Source organism: Hibiscus syriacus, unplaced genomic scaffold (genome assembly GCF_006381635.1).
Source record: "Hibiscus syriacus cultivar Baekdansim isolate YM2019G1 unplaced genomic scaffold, ASM638163v2 tig00110429_pilon, whole genome shotgun sequence".
NCBI lineage: Eukaryota > Viridiplantae > Streptophyta > Magnoliopsida > Malvales > Malvaceae > Hibiscus > Hibiscus syriacus.
Window position 1 is genome coordinate 3026136 of NW_024062733.1, and position 18770 is coordinate 3044905.

Here is an 18770-nt window from a genome sequence, read left to right on the forward strand (position 1 = left end):
AGCAAATTAATAATTGTCATCCAAAAGGATTTATGTTCAAGATTACGTCACTAAGTTATATAAGTTTATATTATTGTTTAATTATTTTGAGGGCATTGATCATCATAGTTGGATTCAAGATTGCATCTAGTGGTTACAATTCATCCCTGAGTATTTGATCAATGTATCGATCTTTTGCTAAACTCTAGGAATGATGGCTATGTATGTATATTAATATATGATTGATATTATATAATAATAATATTGTTTGTTTCATGTTACATAGGCCTGTAAACGAACCGAACGTTCAGCGAACCGTTCGGCAGAGAGTTTGTTTATGTTCGTTTATTTATTAAACGAACGAACATGAACAATATTTTGTGTTCGTTAATTAAATGAACGAACATGAACAGAGAGCTCGTTCGTTCATTTATTTTCGTGAACGTTTGGTAATATGTTCCTTTATGTTCGTTTATGTGCGTTCATTTATGTTTAGCCCAATCTCACCTATGTAAAATATTAAAGCCCAATAAATTTTAATATGATACCCATAAATATTTTAAAATTCAATTACTTTTAAATACAAATAAAAAAGCTCAAACAATTAAATAAAATATAATCCTAAAATTGTTAGGAAAGATAAAAAATCTATTTACATTTATGCTCGTTTACGTTCATTTATTGTGTTCGTTTATGTTCGTTCATTTGTGTTTGTTTACGTTCGTTTATTGTGTTCGTTTACGTTCATTTATTGTGTTCGTTTATGTTCGTTACATCCGTTCATTTGTGTTCGTTTATCATTTAAATAAACGAACATGAACGAACACGAACACGATATATTCCTTAATGAACAAACAAGAACAAGAAATTTTCCATTTGTTTATGTTCGTGGTCATTTATTTGTTCGGTTAAAGTTAAAAGAACGGACATGAACATTCCCCGTTCGTGTTCGTTCGGTTCATTTACAGGCCTAATGTTACACATGTTTTTGAATGTGATCAAGTGTTAAGTTCATGCATGGTGTGAGTATAGTAAAATGGCCTAATCTCATGTCAAGGTTCATAATGTAAAAATTTTATGTGATTATGCAAATGGTAAGAAATTATGAAAATATGGTATTTGTTGACAAGCATGAATTGATGTATAATGCATACATAATAAACCTCAATGAAATTGATTTATTGATGCATTATTGAGATGGTATTATGGAACATACCTGTTGTATACAAGTTAAAGTAAATTTGGTAGCCTTTGAGCATGTTTGATATAGTAAATTAAATTTGGTAGCCTTTGAGCATGTTTGATATAGTAAATTGACCATTTGGTACATATGGTATCGAAACCAAATCAGGGGTATCAATAAAATAGACTTAATGGAGAATTTCAAAGTTGTTTTTTATACCGATACTGGTATAGATTGATATGATTGTGTGCATAAGTCCTATAGTCATGGACTGTTCTCGTGGTTGATAATATTCATGTGAAGTATACTTATAGATTTTGATAAGTATGATACTCATAGTTTGATAGTGATTGAAATATGATATTCCCTAAATTTGAGTAACATGTTGAGCCTTAATTAATAATTAGAGAATATATATGTTATACTTTTACCTCTATGCTTAGTCTTGCATTGCATGCTTATATTTATGAACTACATGAAGTAAAATAGAGTAGAAGTGTACCATTAAGCTTGTAAATATCAACATTTAAATGTTATGTTCGCAGGTTAATCCATCTGGGTTCATATTAGAGGAGCACCTTCGTAGAAGAATTTCTAACATTTCTATTTAGAGTACAATATTTGATTTGCTTTAGTGAACATGTGTATTCATATAATCCTTACTGATATTTGATAATATTATTTTGATTATAAATATTATAAATTTATATTTAATATTATAAACATAACAATATTATAAACAAAAAGTATTATGCATTTGATTATGATATATATTTAGATTTTTGGTGTCCTTAATTTTTAAAGAAATATTAATGATAAATTTATTATTATGGTTTAATTTTATTCAGAACTCAAAGGGTTCTAGGTTAAATTTATTGAGCTTGAGTCATTTTTTTTGGTGAAACATACACCAGATTCGCGTTCAAAATGTTAAAAAATGAGTGAAACAAAAATTTTGGATTCCAACAGTCGACAAATACGATGATCGATGTCAATTGATGGTGACCGATGACGACGATAGTGGGTGTGTTCAACGACAAGAGACTTTGGTTAAATTTAAGGATCAAATTGATATTTTATCTGAAGTTTAGAGGTAATAATAATATTTCATATAAATTTTATTGTTAAATTAATATTCTACCTAAATCCATGGGTTAAATTTAAAAATAACCCTTTTTTACTAACAAAAGTATAACAATCGATGACATAAATTACCAAAAAAATGAACAAATTGATAGCATAAGCGATTGAAATGTAACATTTTTAAATTTAATGAGAAAAGTGTAAAATATAAAAGGTTTGCGATCAATCTAATAATTTACCCAAAATGGACAAAAAACAAAGGGTAGGCTACACCATTCATCACTGAATTTTAAGATATCTCTTATTTCACTCATTGTACTATCAAATTTTCCAATTACTCATTAAACTTTAGGGTAAACTACATGTTTAGTACCTAAACTATCACTTTTATTTCATTTTAGTACCTAAAGTTTCAATTTTTTCAAAACAATACCTAAAGTTTATTTTTTATTTCATTTTAGTACACCGCCGTTAAAAATTTAGGTACTAAATGAAACATAAAGTTAACAATGGGGCACTAAAATGAAGTAAAAAGTAAACCTCAGGTACTAAAATGAAACAAAAAGTAAACATTAGTATGATTTTGAAAAAAATTGAAAGTTTAGGTACTAAAACTGAACAAAAGTGATACTTTAGATACCAAACATGTAATTTACCCTAAACTTTGAAATTATTCTTATTTTAGTCACTCTGAATTATTTTATTGTTATTTTGGTATAATGTGACATTTTTATTATTATTTAATATAAAAATAATTTAAAATATAAAATTAAGGGTAAACTTCATGTTTAGTACCTAAAGTATCACTTTTGTTTTGTTTTGTACCTAAACTTTTAATTTTTTTAAAAATCATACCTAATGTTACTTTTTGTTTCATTTTTAGTGCCCGACGTTTATTTTTGTTTCAGTTTAGTACCTAAAAGTTTAACAGTGGGGTACTAAAATGAAACAAAAAGTAAACTCTACGTATGGTTTTGAAAAAATTGAAAGTTTAGGTACTAAAATGGAAAAAGTGATACTTTAGGTACTAAACATGTAGTTTTCCCTAAAATTAAACCCATATAGTGGTCGTCCACTATTTGACATCATTGGACACCACCGTCTACGACTGTAGTTGGTGGTCGTTAGATCCCATATTTCATCGACCACTTTATCTCAACCATTTGAGTCCGAATCTGACATTCATTTTGTCAATATATGTTCTGAATCTAATAAAAAGTGAGGAAATTGAAATGTCGGTGGTCATAGATAAAGGCATTTTGGTCCCATATTTCATCGGTGGCTTCGTTTCGACCCCCTGAGTCCATAAATAAGGGAACAAAACCAAAATGTTTTAGTTGAGATTCACGAGTTTGATGATGTTTTTTTTGGTAAAACAACTACCAGATTTAGACTCGATATGTTAAAGCGATTCTTTTAGTACAATTTGGGATTAAACAGTTACCGGTTCTAAAGGCCGATGGTGGTCGACGATGACAACGATGATTATTTTAAATTTAATAATAAAAATATTATTTTATTATTTGTTTTAAATTATTGTTATATCTAATAATATATAAAAGTGTCATGTCATAGAATAATAATAATAGTAAAATAATTTATAGTGATCAAAAAATAGAATCAATATAAAGTTTAGTGAGAAAGTTGAAAAATTTGAAAGTCCAATGAATGAAATAAGAGAGAGTAAAATTCAATGATGAAGTGTGTAGTTTACCCAAAAACAAAAGAATTATATATAATTTACTTTAGGGTAAACTATACGTTTAGTAACCAAACTATCATCTTTGTTTCATTTGGTCACTCAACTATTTTTTTCAAAATCATATCTAACTTTACATTTTGGTTTCAATTTGGTCACTTACCATTAAAAATTAATAGAACTACTTATGTGACATTGTATTTTTTTAATAATGGTTTGATATTTACCTTTTGGTGACAAGTCAGCATCACAGTTAATATTTTAATAGTGAGTGACCCAAATGAAACTAAAACTAAATGTTGGGTATAATTTGAAAAAATAGTTGAGGGACAGAAATGGAACAAGAGCCATAATTGAGTACTAAACATGTGGTTTACCCTCTTAACGGTTCAAAGAATATCTTCCTTTTTTTCTAGTAGCCTCTGCTTCTTTCAATCATGTCCCTGTGGTAGACAGAAGGCGAAAAGCAAAGTCATAACATCGAAGGAAAAAAAAACCCAAACACCCAGAAATTTTAATCTCCTACTGTATCAGATTCTGACTTGGGGCTTTCAAAGAAAAGTGATTTTGGAAGATCTGAGAGCTTCGGGAGCCAGTACGTGCTATCTCATTATCTGGACGTTTGAACACTACTCATTCTTCTACCTTTAATAATAGCTCTCTTTTTTTTCTTTTCATTTGCGGTAATATTGCTTCTTTGATTGATTCTTTTATCTTAGGCTATGACCTGTTAGAAAAGACTTAAGAATTTATCTCAATTGCTATATGCCTGTTCCTTGGAAATTTTGACTCCATTTTTCCTTACTTTGACCGATTCTCTCTTCAAACCAAAGCGAAGTGTGCATCTTTTTCTTGTTTCTCTCAGGAATTTGAGTCAAATTCTTGGATCCTTTCCTTGATTGATTATTTGGGGGTGTATCATAATTTCTCTGCCTCAAACAAAAAGGTCTCTTTTTTTTATGTTCTTTGTTCCCAATTGTATAAAACAGATCTCTTTCTTTCTGAGCCTCCATGCTTGCAGAGAAGAATAACCCCAAGTGATAACATTTACCGAGAAATTTGGTGAAATTTGCCTAAGGTAATTAGAAGCGTTGTCGTTTTGCTATTGTTATGTCCGGGGCTGCGAGGCAGGGTGTGGAGCATGTAGGCTTGCCTAAAATGGAGGCAAATCCCAAACCCGGATGTTGCAACCCGGTCAAAAAACCCGGACCCGTCTCAATGGATCATGTTCTTTTAGCATTACAGGAGACTAAGGAAGAAAGGGATTTAAGAATTCGAAGTTTGTTCAATTTTTTTGATGCAGCCAATGTGGGATTCTTGGATTATGCTCAGATTGAAAAGGGTTTGTCAGCTTTGCAGATTCCGACTGAGTATAAGTATGCTAACGATCTGTTGAGAGTTTGTGATGCAAACAGAGATGGGCGCGTGGATTATCAAGAGTTTAAGAGGTATATGGATGATAAGGAGCTTGAACTTTATAGGATTTTTCAAGCTATTGATGTCGAACATAATGGCTGCATTTTGCCCGAGGAGCTTTGGGATGCCCTTGTTAAGGCTGGTATGCTATGTTCTCTCTCTCTCTCTCTCTCTCTCTCTCTTTTAAGTTTATAATGATGGAGGGATTTTTTTTTTTCTTTATCTTTTTTTTTCTCTTGCCTTCACATGTTTGACTGGTTTGGTGATTGGGGTTGATTTAGAAATCATAGAGTTTGCATGGTTATTTGCTTATATATGTTGAAGCTGTGATCTTTTTAATTTCCCTTTAACTAGTAGCATTTGCAACCATTGGTTTTGTGCATTATGTAATTCTGAATGGGTTTGCCAGAGAATTTGTTACCTTTGTATAAAAATCTTTTAATAATTTACTAATTGTAACTTTTTTTGGAGACTAGTTGCTATGATTAAAACTATTATAGAAAACAGCTATGAACAACGATGGGTGGCTGTAAAGTATTTTGGTGGCTGATTGCTTTGATTTTGTGGTATTCTGGTGCTTAAATCCTTGTTTTGAGGTGGAGGTTTTCAAATACATGTTTGAATGAGAGGGTCTTTGGTTAACTTAAAATATTAGAAATAATTAATGCTAACTGGCAGTGGCTGATCCACATGTATTGGAGCGTGGGCACTAAAATCCAAATTTTCTTTGATTAGTTACCTATTTTACGGATGATGCCCACCCTTAAATTTTATTCGTGCCTAACCTATTAAAAAATTGTGTGTTATTGACATATGTGTGCACCCTCAAAAATATTTTTAGATCCGCCACTGCTAACTGGATTGGATCATACATTTACCCGGCATGACATAGTTCGTTTGTTACTTGAGTATTTGGTTTGGATTGTACATTTACCTGATGTGATGTGGTTCCTTCAGTACTTTCTTTCATGTACTCTCAAAACTTACCTATAATGAAAGTTTAATTGAATGTCACACGCATGCTGTTAGATGTCATTGTGTTTAACAAGTAACAACATTTCCATTGCACGTTTGAGTGGCCAATGGAAGTAAAGAAAGGTAAACCTTGACCTTGGAGATCATCGTAGAATTACAAGAGCTGTATTTTAAAATGTAATATATGACACGTGGTTATAGTATGTGCATTGTCATTGTGCAATGTGTTTCTTTCAAATTGTCTCGAGGGAAGATTATGAGGTGGAATAAAGCTTCATATGCCATATTAGTTTTCTGTTGAATGATTATATTTAACTTATCTTATTTCAGTTCTTAAATTAATAATTAGACACCTAGGTGTTGTACGAGCTTTAAAGCACGTTTTCCACAATCTAAAGAAAGTTTGTCTCGCTTGATATTTGAGACATGTTTGGTCGGTACCTCCATGTGTCAGATTCTTTGGCTTAATAGTGGAGATGTCTTCATTGTCTATATTATGTGCCATTTAGTTTTGTTGGATGTTTGAGATAGCATCTTCGTGGATTATACGTAGGCATCTATTGGTGTTCTTTTGCAAGGAGAGAACATGTCACAGACTTGGACTTGTGCATGTTCTTGATGAATATAGTTCTCTTTTTTTTAATCATTATTTGGGATTTTCAGATTTTGGGAAACCGTAGGTTTGCTTCTATGATAATTGTTAGATATTAGCTTCGTAATTTAGGAAGATCTTTGTAAATATTCTACTAATTTAGGATCCCTAACTTTAAGGGATTAGAATTAGTCCTAGAATCAATACTTACGTAGTTTAACAGTTTCATACGATAAGGTAGCAGTGTGTATATTTAAACTCTGTAACTTTCTACAAGCTAGGGTACGAGAATGATGAAATAAAACCAGTTTTAACATGGTATCAGAGCTACTTCAGCTCTTCTTTTCAAGTCCAATTACTCGTTTTTAAACCATCCTTCTTAGCCTTTTCATTCCCTTCAAAGAACCAAGTTTCTACCTAACAAAATATGGTGGATGAGGCCGTTTCCAGCAAAGTTGAAACCATTCAAGGAGGCACAATTGGTGAAGGAAGTCATTCCAATACTATTGGTGACTTACAAAATATTCAAGTTGCCTACAGATTGAATGGTAAAAATTACCTTAAGTGGTCTCAGTTGGTTCGAACATTCCTAAAAGAAAGAGGAAAGCTCAGTCATCTCCTAGGAACTAGCCCTAAAGAAGGAGACCCTAGATTCAAAGCATGGGATGAGCAAGACTCACTAGTCATGTCTTGGCTGTGGAATTCAATGGTGCCCGTGACACTTGTATGTTTCTCGGGACAACCCAAGAGATATGGGAGGCTGTGAAACAGACTTATTCGAAAGTCAAAGATGCTGCCCAGATATATGAAATCAAGAGCAAGATTTCATCCACTAAACAGGGAAGCAAATCCATTACAAAATATTTTGACATGCTAAAAAACCTTTGGCAGGAGATAGATCATTATCAATGCATTCAAATGAAATGCAATGAAGATGTTGCAATCCTAAAAAGGTTTGTTGAGAAAGAAATGTTTATGATTTTCTTGTTGGACTAAATATTGAGTTTGATATAGTGAGAGTCCTTATCTTAGTAAAAGAGGATTTACCTTCATTGAATGAGACCATTGCTATCATTCGGGCTGAGGAAGGAAGAAGAGGGGTGGTGGTAGTTGAAAGTAGCCAAATAGAAAGTTCAGCCTTGGTTACTAGGGCTGTGACTGAGGAATCAACACACTTGAAACAACAGACTTTTGAATGAAGACTAGAAACAACAAGAATAGTTAATAAAGACTCTCTATGGTGTACTTACTGCAAGAAACCTCGCCACTAAAGATAAATGTTGGAAGTTACATGGAAAACCTCAGTCAACAAGAATTTTACCGAGAAAGGGGGTTCATCGAGAGGACAAAGCAGAGCATATGCAACTAAACAAGATGTTAAAGAGGCTGAAGAACAACCTGTTGAGTTCAACAGGGAAGAAGTTGAAAAATTAAAGAGTTTACTGGAATCCTTGGAGAAGCCTTCCTTTACAGGGAAAAGCAATCTGGTTTTCTCAGGTATATCCTCTTCCTTTTCTCAGGATTTTAATCTCGAAAATATCCACTCACATACCTACTCAAAATTCATGGGTAATTGACTCGGGAGCCACAGACCATATGATTAATTCCTCACTTAAATTTCTTACCTACACACCCTATCCTAGCAGTAAGAAAATCACAGTTGCAGATGGCACTATCATAACAGCTGCTGGTCAAGGAGATATAACCATAAGTGAAACACTTTTACTTAAAAATGTCTGTGTACCAAAACTGTTTACCAGCCTTATATCCCAAAAACTTATTAAAGATACTAATTGCAATGTTTTGTTTTATCCTACACAATGTAATTTTCAGGAGCAAGAAACGAATAGGATGATTGAGTGTGCTAGGGAAATAAACGACATATACTACCTTGAAGAACCCAGTGGACCAGTTAGGATCTTGGATACCCAACTTTTGTCTCTCTTATCAGAATCTACTATTAATAAAGATCAAATCTGGCTAAATCATTTTCGCCTTGGTCACCCACCTTTTAAAGTTTTAAAGACAATATTTCCCTTTTTGTCCAATTCTTTAAGTACTGAAGATTTTCATTGTGAAGTGTGTGAACTTGCAAAACACAAGCGTTCCTCTTTCCCAGCAAGCAATAAAAGGACTAGTCCATTTATTCTTATTCATAGTGATGTTTGGGGGCTTTATACTATTCCTAACATAATCGGGGCTAGATGGCTTGTGTCATTCATAGATGATTGTACTTGGGTTACTTGGATCTTTCTTTTAAAGCAAAAATCAGATGTTACCTCAATTTTTAAAACCTTCTACACCATGATTAAAATCCAACTTGGGACTGAAATAAAGAGATTCATATATGATAATGCCAAAGACTAGTTTAACCGTGTCCTATCTCCTTACTTTCTATAGAAGGATATCATCCATGAATCATCTTGTGTTAACACCCCACAGCAGAATGGTGTAACTGAAAGGAAAAATGGTCATATCCTTGCCACTACAAGAGCCCTCCTATTTCAAAACAAAGTCCCTAAACATTATTGGGGAAAGGCTATGTTAATTGCCACCTACATGATTAATAGACTACCCACTAAAATCCTTTGAGTCCCAAAGTCATCTTAAAGTCCTCACAAAATTCCACCCAAATTTTAAACCATCTTTTAACCTAAAACCCATAATATTTGGTTGTGTTTCTTTCGTTCATATACATTCTCAAGAAGGGGTAAACTTGATCCAAGGGCACTAAAATGCATATTTATTGGCTACGCTTCTACTCAACAAGGCTACAAATGCTATCATCCACATACAAGAAAATACTACACCACTATTGATGTCACCTTTATTGAAAATGAGAGTTATTTTACTGTTCCTCATCTTCAGGGTAGATATCATTTAAGGAAGATAAGGATGTTGATATTTTCCTACACCAACCCTTTATTGATTTCCCTACTCCTACACATTCTGAACAAATACAGCAAACACAACCTGCCCAAACACAATCTGCTTAGCCTACATCTCCAAATTGTCCACAACCAAAACCTAGTACACCCTAACCAACTATCCGGGACACTCAGTCTGTGTTGGTTTATTCAAGGAAGAAGACACCTATGTAGATTCAATCATCCCCTTCTCTTGCTCTTGTACAATCTGAGGTACAATTGGAAACTCTTCCTGTTCAAAATACTGACAATGATGCATATAATTCTAATTTTTAATTTCCCATTGCTATTAGAAAAGGAGTCACAGAGCTTTTCTTTCCAGCCTAAACACCATTACCATCCCTAAGACTGTTTTCGAGGCTTTAGAGAATGAGAACTGAAAAAAGGCTATGGAGGATGAAATGGAAGCATTGGAAAAGAATAAATCCTGACGCTTAGCGAAGCTGCCAGAAGGGAAGAAAACAGTGGGATGTAGATGGGTATACAGTTAAGTATAAATCAGATGACTCATTGGAAAAGTAAAAAGCAAAGTTGGTGGTAAAGAGATATTCTCAGACTTATGGAATAGATTACCTTGAAATTTTTGCCCTTGTTGCAAAAATGAATACAGTAAGAGTTCTACTGCCCTTAGCAGCTACTCAAGGGTGGAATTTGCAGCAGTTTGACATCAAGAATGTTTTCTTGCATGGATACTTTGAAAAAGAAGTGTACATGGATATACCACCTGGATACAGATCGAGTGCTAGACAGACAGTTTGCAAGTTGAAAAGGCTCTATATGGACTAAAGCAGTCTCTTAGAGCTTGGTTTGGAAGGTTTGCTAAAGTGATTTTGAGACAAGGATTCAAATAGAGCCAAGGTGACCATACTTTATTTGTGAGACACTCTTCCTCAGGGGGAGTAACTGCACTCTTGGTGTATGTAGATAACATAATTTTCACAGCGAATGATCTTGAAGGAATTAGCAGTTTGAAGAATTGTTTGATAAAGGAGATTGAAGTTAAGGAACTTGGGAGATTAAAATATTTTCTTGGTATTGAAGTAGCACACTCACAGCAAGGAATCTTTATATCTCAACAAAAGTATACTCTGGACTTGTTAAAGGAGACTAGAAAATTAGGATGTAAGCCAGCAGAAACGCCAATAAAGGTCAACCTTAAGCTTGGAGATTCAAAAGATAATGATGTAGCCATTGATAGGATTTCATTTCAAAGACTTGTGGGAAGGCTTATTTACTTATCACATACTAGACCAGACATAGCGTATGTTGTTGGAGTTGTAAGTCTATTTATGCGCGATCCTAAGGATCACATCTAAGGGCAGTGACTCACATACTGGAAAGGGACACCAGGCAAAGGAATTCTGTTTAGAGGAGTGGGGAATTTGACTCTGGAAGCTTACACTGAAGTAGACTATGTTGGGTCCATAAAAGATCAACCTCTGGGTATTTTACTTTCTTTAGAGGAAATTTGGTTACTTGGAAGAGCAAAAAACAGAATGCTGTGGCCAGATCAAGTGCAGAAACTGAGTTTCGAGCTATGGCTTTGGGAATTTGTGAGTTACTATGGCTGAAGATCATTTTAGAAGATTTGAAGATCAAATGGGATGGATCAATGAAGCTATATGTTGTGATAACAAATCAACAATTAATATTGCTCATAATCCAGTTCAACATGATATAACAAAACATGTTGAAGTGTATAGACAATTTATAAGGGAGAAACTTGACAGTGGTCTGATCTGTACTCCTTATGTGACCACTGGAGATTAAGTTGCTGATATACTTACCAAGTTTTACCTGGTAAGTATTTTCAGAAGTTGGCAGACAAGCTGAGGATGGAAGACATCCATGCCTAGCTTGAGGGGGAGTGTCAGAGATTAGCTTCCTAATTTAGGAATATCTTTATAAATATTCTACTAATTTAGGATCCCTAACTTTAAGGGATTAGAATTAGTCCTAGAATCAATACTTACCTAGTTTAACTGTTTCCTAAGATAAGGTAGCAGTGTGTATATTTAAATTCTGTAACTTTCTCCAAGCTAGGGTATGAGAGTGATGAAATAAAACCAGTTTTAACAATAATCAACCTATGAGTTTTGCTGCATCCAATGAAAATATATGATTGTTCCTTTGCATCGTGATTCCTCAGGTTTATTCCTTATAAATGTTTCATGTGGAAGGGCTGATTGTATGCATGGTTGCAATTAAACAATTGTTTTCTTCTCATTAGCCCCGGCAGTTTGTATTTTGCAGGGATTCAAATTGATGATGAGGAGCTTGCTCGATTTGTAGAAGACGTCGATAAGGATAATAATGGAATTATAACATTTGAAGAATGGAGAGATTTCCTTCTACTTTATCCTCATGAAGCTACCATTGAGAACATTTATCATCATTGGGAAAGGGTTTGCCTTGTAGATATCGGAGAACATGCAGTTATTCCTCAAGGCATCAGTAAACATGTCAAGAGAAGCAAATTTTTTATTGCAGGAGGAATAGCGGGAGCAGCTTCTCGCACTGCAACTGCTCCTCTCGATCGCTTGAAGGTGGTTTTGCAGGTGCAAACTACAGATGCCAGTATTCTGCCAGCTGTAAAGAAGATATTGAAGGAAGATGGTGTGTTAGGGTTTTTTCGAGGTAATGGATTAAATGTTGTGAAGGTAGCCCCTGAAAGTGCTATCAAGTTCTACGCATACGAAATGTTAAAGAACGTTTTAGGAGACAGTATGGGGGACAAGAATGGTGATATAGGAGCCAGTGGGAGACTTATTGCTGGTGGCGTAGCAGGTGCGGTGGCACAATCCGCTATCTACCCAATGGATCTTGTAAAAACTCGGTTACAGACTTGTGCTGCTGAAAGTGGAAGGGCTCCAAATCTGGGGAAATTAACAAAGGATATTTGGGTTCAGGAGGGACCTCGAGCGTTTTATAAAGGTCTTGTGCCATCTCTTTTGGGGATTATCCCGTATGCTGGCATTGACCTTACTGTATACGAGACCTTGAAAGATCTCTCAAGGACATATATTCTCGAAAATAGTGGTACATTTCTGTCTGCTGCTTGTTTAACACTTGCTTTTGTTTTGGTTAGTTTTTCGTTAACAAGGGAGCTTCTTCTGGATTCCTTTCTCTTTTTTTTTGGTAGAACCTGGTCCTCTTGTGCAACTGGGCTGTGGGACCATTTCTGGAGCTTTAGGAGCAACCTGTGTTTACCCTTTGCAGGTTATTAGAACGAGGTATGATAGTAAGTTTATAAGTCCATTGTTTTTGGGTAATTTCGGTTCATCTGCATAATCATATATGGATTTTGGTATTTGTATCCACCTTTTTTTATATATCTGGTTATTGTTCCGGTGTATTCCTTTTTTTTCCAGACTGCAAGCTCAACATACTACCTCTGAAGCTGCGTATAAGGGAATGTCCGATGTATTTTGGAGAACCTTTCAGAATGAAGGCTATAGAGGTTTCTACAAAGGTCTCTTCCCTAATCTTCTCAAAGTTGTCCCAGCTGCAAGCATTACTTATATGGTTTATGAGGCTATGAAAAAGAGTCTAGACCTGGAATAAGAACAGTTCTGAAGGGAAGTAGAGATAATGACGAATATAGTAAGATAATAAGATAATTAAACAAGCAAACATTGGTTGTTTTGAGTTATATGATAGATGATAGATGATAATTCCCTTAAAAGAATGGGGTGCATGGTTGTCACAAACAATTTTTTTGCCAAGGCTTATCGAAACAAAATGTTGAGAATCAGATTTATAATGTCTGACTTCCAAGCTTATTGTTATGGAATATGATACCATTCCTTGTTTCTTCTTTAGCCTCTATTGTTGATAATGTGTTTGATACGAGAGATTTCTCATAGACGTTGATTCAGTAAGTTTACAGGTTAAAAAAAGATTGATAAATGCTTTGCCAATGATGAAAATGCCCAGTTGTCCTTGGGGAGAGCCTGGTTTTATACTGGTTTCTCTTCCTGTGCCTATGTCTTGTGTCCGTATTTGACGTTTTTTTGGATTCGGGTTCTCTTTTTTGTGCCTATGTCCAGTTCCTGTATCGAACACAGTTTCGGATTCGGCATGGGTATTTGTTGAATGTGACATTTCAAAGTTAAGTATGAAGTAGAAGTTGCCCACTTGTTGGCCTTCCATCCACAATTCTACATGAAAAGTTTCTTCTGGCAGAGAAAGAAGCTGGTTAAAGCAGCCAGGCATGGAAATGCTGCATGCCCAGTGTTAACCACACAAGCTCATTTCATAGCCTACACAAACCGGCAGAGGAAATACTGGCAAATATTGAAACAAAAATTTAGTTTACAGTTTGCTCCCTGAATGGATTTTCCATTAGTCCGGAACGAATGTAAAGTAACATTTGTTCTGAAATTCTTAATCATTTGATAATAAATATTTATATATTTGTGTATACGCAATGTTCGTATCCAAGGTACAAAGCATAATAACAATTCCTAAATATTAAATGTTGTGTTTGCTTTTGAATCCAAAAATTTTTTATGTACTTGAAGAGAGGTTCTCTACAATTTTACAATTTTACGTGATTTATAATATAAATGAAAAGAAAATTTATATTTTTAAGAAAATGATAATTTTCAAGATACGACTATTATTGAGCATTTAACTTTGAAATTGTGACAATTCAATTTGGTGACCTAAAATCATATCGTGATATTATTAATAATTTACTTTATAAAATTAAAAGTTTAGAAATGATATTTTTTATTTTGTTCATGATATTTTTATATTCGAACATTAAGTAATTCGTTCGACTCGTTAAAAACTTAAATTAAGTTCAAGCCAAATTTATTTAATATGAGTAATAACTGAATTTTAATCAAATCAAACTTGATTGCAAAGAAACGATCTCGTGGATTAATGTCCCTCCGGTGATGGGAGGTGGCTCTTCCCCATTTCCACATATTCGTGAGATGATGAACAGGAATTACTTTGTTTTTGTTCCTCGGGAGTGCAATAGAATTGCAGATGGTTTGCCTGGTCTCGCATGGACGATTGGACTGAATTTCCAAATTTTCCCGACAATGCCTGATGGTCTCTAGCAACTATCTTCCACGAAGATATGGAACACCACCCCAGCTCTGACAGTTTGAGCTAATCTTTTAGCTTTTGATTGTTTTCCTGCCACCCAAAAATATCAACTTAAATAACTTGTTATCCATGTCGTACACCATTAATACAGTACAAAAAATACACCACTAATTAAATTATTCTTACTAATAAAATATTAAAAAACTCAAAGACCACTTCATAATTAATCTATTTTTATAATTTAATTTTAATTGTAATTTTAACAATGTTGATGTGGCATTGTCAACTTTATGTATTTTCTAATTTTCATGTCATCTTTCTCTGACACAAATTTTAATTAATTTTATTCAACTAAACTATTGAGTTATGCTTTGAGTTAGTTTTACCACATTTTGTACTTAATTTATATAACAATATCGCCACAAAATTAATTTTTTCTATTGATTATAAAATTTGAATATGAGACACTTCAAAATTAATGACCGAAAGTGCAGACAGGTAATCATATTGTGAGTATATTTTTATTACACTAAACCAAATACTTGTATTATTATTAAATTAAAAATATTTTTCACTTTATTTGAAATAATTAAATAATTATGTATATATTTTTATAAATTTTATATTAAATCATCCTAAAAAGTATATTTATAATATTATAAAAAAGTTTAAAATACTTATTTAATTTTAAAATCATATTATTTATTTATATAAAATAATATTAATTATTTATTTGAAATAATGTTTTATTTTAAAATTATCTATTTAATTTTAAATAATACTATAACTAAATGACATGAAAGTGATAATTGGGTACTAATTGTGTAATTTACCTTAAATTTTAAATTATTAAAAATTAAATATATAATTTAAAAATAATATTATTTCAAATAAATAATTAATATTATTTTAAAAGTTAAAGAAATATTTAAAATACTTTTAGAATTATATAATTATTTTTAGAATGATTCAGTAAAAATATTATAAAATTATATTTAATTATTTTTTATTTTCAAATAAAATGAAAAAATATTATTATTTATTAGTGATATAACTAAATTTAAATTTACTATAATAAAAGTAGATTTACAATATAATTGAGAGACTAAACTTTCAATAAGCAGTTCGAACTATCTCATATTTAAATTTTATAATCATAAAAAAAATATTAGTTTTCCACTATGCTATTATATAGGTTAATTATAAAATGTGGTGATACTATTCAAATGATTATCATAGCTAGATGGTTGAATGGTTCATATTTCATCCAAGAGATCTAGTTCCAATTCATGCTTGCCAATTAAAATAATTACTTTTTATTTTATATTCATAAGGGTGTGTCGTAACCGTCTTTCGGTTGGGTCCTGGAATTGGGCTTCGACTTGAAAAATGTGGATTGGAGTCGCCACCGACCATTTTAAAACGAATTTAGGTGGGTCAGACACCATCTTACATGATCTATGTTTTTACCAGAAATGTGTCGGGTTCGGGAGTCGGTTATGGTCAAGGAAGGATTAGCACCCTTGAACCACCCTTTCAGTACCAATTAATTTGTCGGTTGTCTTAGTTGCGAAAAATTTAAAATTAAAATTAAAATTTAACAGAACCGATTCAAATTACTTACAATTGATTGATTTGAATACCCTTAAAAGATAAAAACGTTAGATTCGTAGCGGAGTATAAAATCGAATTAGGATAGCAAGTGTGCAAACGTGAGAATAATAAATAAAACAAAAAAAAATGAAAAATAACAAAACACGTAAAAAATAATAAAAAAATAATAATAAAAATAAACAAAATGAATAAAATGTTAAAAAAGACACAGATAAAGGGGGGAAATTAATGGAGTAAAAAAAAGGAAAAATAAATTAAAATTGAATAAAAATAATGTGTACTATAAATTAGTATTTACTAAAACAAATAAAAATAATAAATATATAATACTAAGTAAAACAAGTAAAAAAATAAAGATATACATGATATTAAGAAAAAAATAAAATAAAGTAAAAATATAATATATATAAATAAATAAATAAAAAATAGAATATTAAGAAAATATATATATAAAAACGTATAAAATATAATATTAAGAAAAAAAATATATAAACATAGCAAATGGAGAAAAATTAATACATCTATACATATACATATATATATATATATATATATATATATATATATATATATAATGATATAAGATATATATAATAAAAATATAATATAAATAAATTAAAAAAGAGGAATATAGTAAATAAATAAAAAAATATATAATTAAAAATATATATATAGGAGACGAAATTAATATAAAAGTAAAATTAAAGGGTAAATTTCAAGGTAAATTAAAGATTAAGATTAACTTAGGGGAGAATATTAAATACTTTTAAAAAAATGAACATGCCTCGGGAGTAGATCTAGGTTTGAAACTTCGAAACCCCACCCCTTTTTGGTCATCGACGCAACCCACGCTTTGGGTTATTCGAACCAAATCTCAAGAAAAATAATATGCACATGCGAGAAATGAACGATTCAATGTAAAAAAAATGCTACCTTTTATTTCCTTTTCGAATCGTTTACAATAGCTTTGCGTTTGTATTTTTTCGTGCTTTCCCTTGTATGTAAATCCGTGTCTTACAAATGGGGAGGATTACATATACTTATAGTGAAAAAAACTAACTATTTTTAGAATCCTATTAACAATGGAATCCTAATGCAACTAGACTCCTTGCTCGGTTGTTGCACGTTTGTTGGTGTGGTTGTTGCTTTAAAAGATATAGTGGTGGAAGAGTCCTCTTAGGAGATGAACTCTTGCTAGTTCTATTTTTTTAAGAAAATGGGTGTCTACAGCTGCCTCTCTTTGTCCTTTTTCGTGGAACGAAAAATAGGACAAAGATAAAAAAACACAAATTTTTGTTCAGTGGAGTTGAAGAATAACTCCATGTCAAATTGAGTTGCGGATGGCTCCTCCGTCGCGAAGTCGAGTCCATCTTGAAATGATTTGAATCAGAATGTGGCTTCTCATTGTAGTCCACTTTGGTCTTCTTCTCGGTTTAAAGACCTTGCCTAAAAATTCAACTGGAAAGTAATCCTTTGACTCCATAATGTGGTTGATATGCCCTCGAGCTGAATGAAACTGAACTCGAAAAGTTTTCGTTGACAGATAGCTTTTCTCAACTTAAGTTATGCTGACGGAAAAAAGGCTTCTTGCTACTAAGGCACGGCTAACCCATATCTTCTTCTCGGCTTGAAAACCTCGATTGTAGCCGGACAATAGTGGGATTGAGGTATCATCGAGCTAAATGGAATCGAACTCGATAATTTTCGTTGACAGATAGCCCTTCTTGCCTTGAGCTATGCTGTAAATTTGATTTACCTCTGAGTTGAATGTAATCGATCTCGAAGGTCTTTGATGATAGATAACCCTTCTTGCCTTGAGTTATGCTGCAAATTATGTGTCTTAGAGCTGAGCGTAGTCAAACTCGAAGGTCTTTGTTGATAGATAACCCTTCTTTGAGTTGGATATCCTTCGTCGTGAAGTTGAAATCCAATATAGAGATGGATGTTGCTTGTGTACACGATTCCCCTTCGTCGTGAAGTTGAAACTGCGGGTGGCCCATTCGTCGTGAAGTTGATCCTGGTAATTGGATATCATTCATCGTGAAGTTGAAATACAAGTGGGTAGTATTGTTCCGAGTTCAATATCCTCCGTTGTGAAGTTGAAATTGGCTCTGGAATTGGGAAATTGTTTGTTGACAGCCAGTCGCCCCTTCGCTGTGAAGTTGAGCTTGTGATGTCTCGAGTTCAATATCATTCGCTGTGAAGTTGAAATTGACTCTGAATGAAACTGAAAAGTTATTT

The 18770-nt window shown here is 32.8% G+C and overlaps 1 protein-coding gene across 1 annotated transcript; it reads left to right on the forward strand.

Moving 5' to 3' along the window:
- The first annotated feature begins 4397 nt into the window (after window positions 1-4397).
- On the forward strand, window positions 4398-14277 carry LOC120124808 (calcium-dependent mitochondrial ATP-magnesium/phosphate carrier protein 2-like). The gene is made up of 4 exons (XM_039143383.1): window positions 4398-5502; window positions 12108-12893; window positions 12997-13087; window positions 13226-14277. Exons 1-4 carry the CDS (start codon window positions 5055-5057, stop codon window positions 13416-13418), a joined length of 1518 nt encoding a protein of 505 aa, XP_038999314.1. The 5' UTR covers window positions 4398-5054; the 3' UTR covers window positions 13419-14277.
- The last annotated feature ends 4493 nt before the right edge of the window (window positions 14278-18770 follow it).

Coding starts and splice junctions, on each gene's coding strand:
- LOC120124808 (XM_039143383.1), top strand. CDS start 5,055: ATGTCCGGGGCTGCGAGGCAGGGTGTGGAGCATGTAGGCTTGCCTAAA. Junction 12,894..12,996: donor ATATATTCTCGAAAATAGTG/GTACATTTCTGT, acceptor TTTTTTTGGTAG/AACCTGGTCCTCTTGTGCAA. Junction 13,088..13,225: donor TTGCAGGTTATTAGAACGAG/GTATGATAGTAA, acceptor TTTTTTTTCCAG/ACTGCAAGCTCAACATACTA.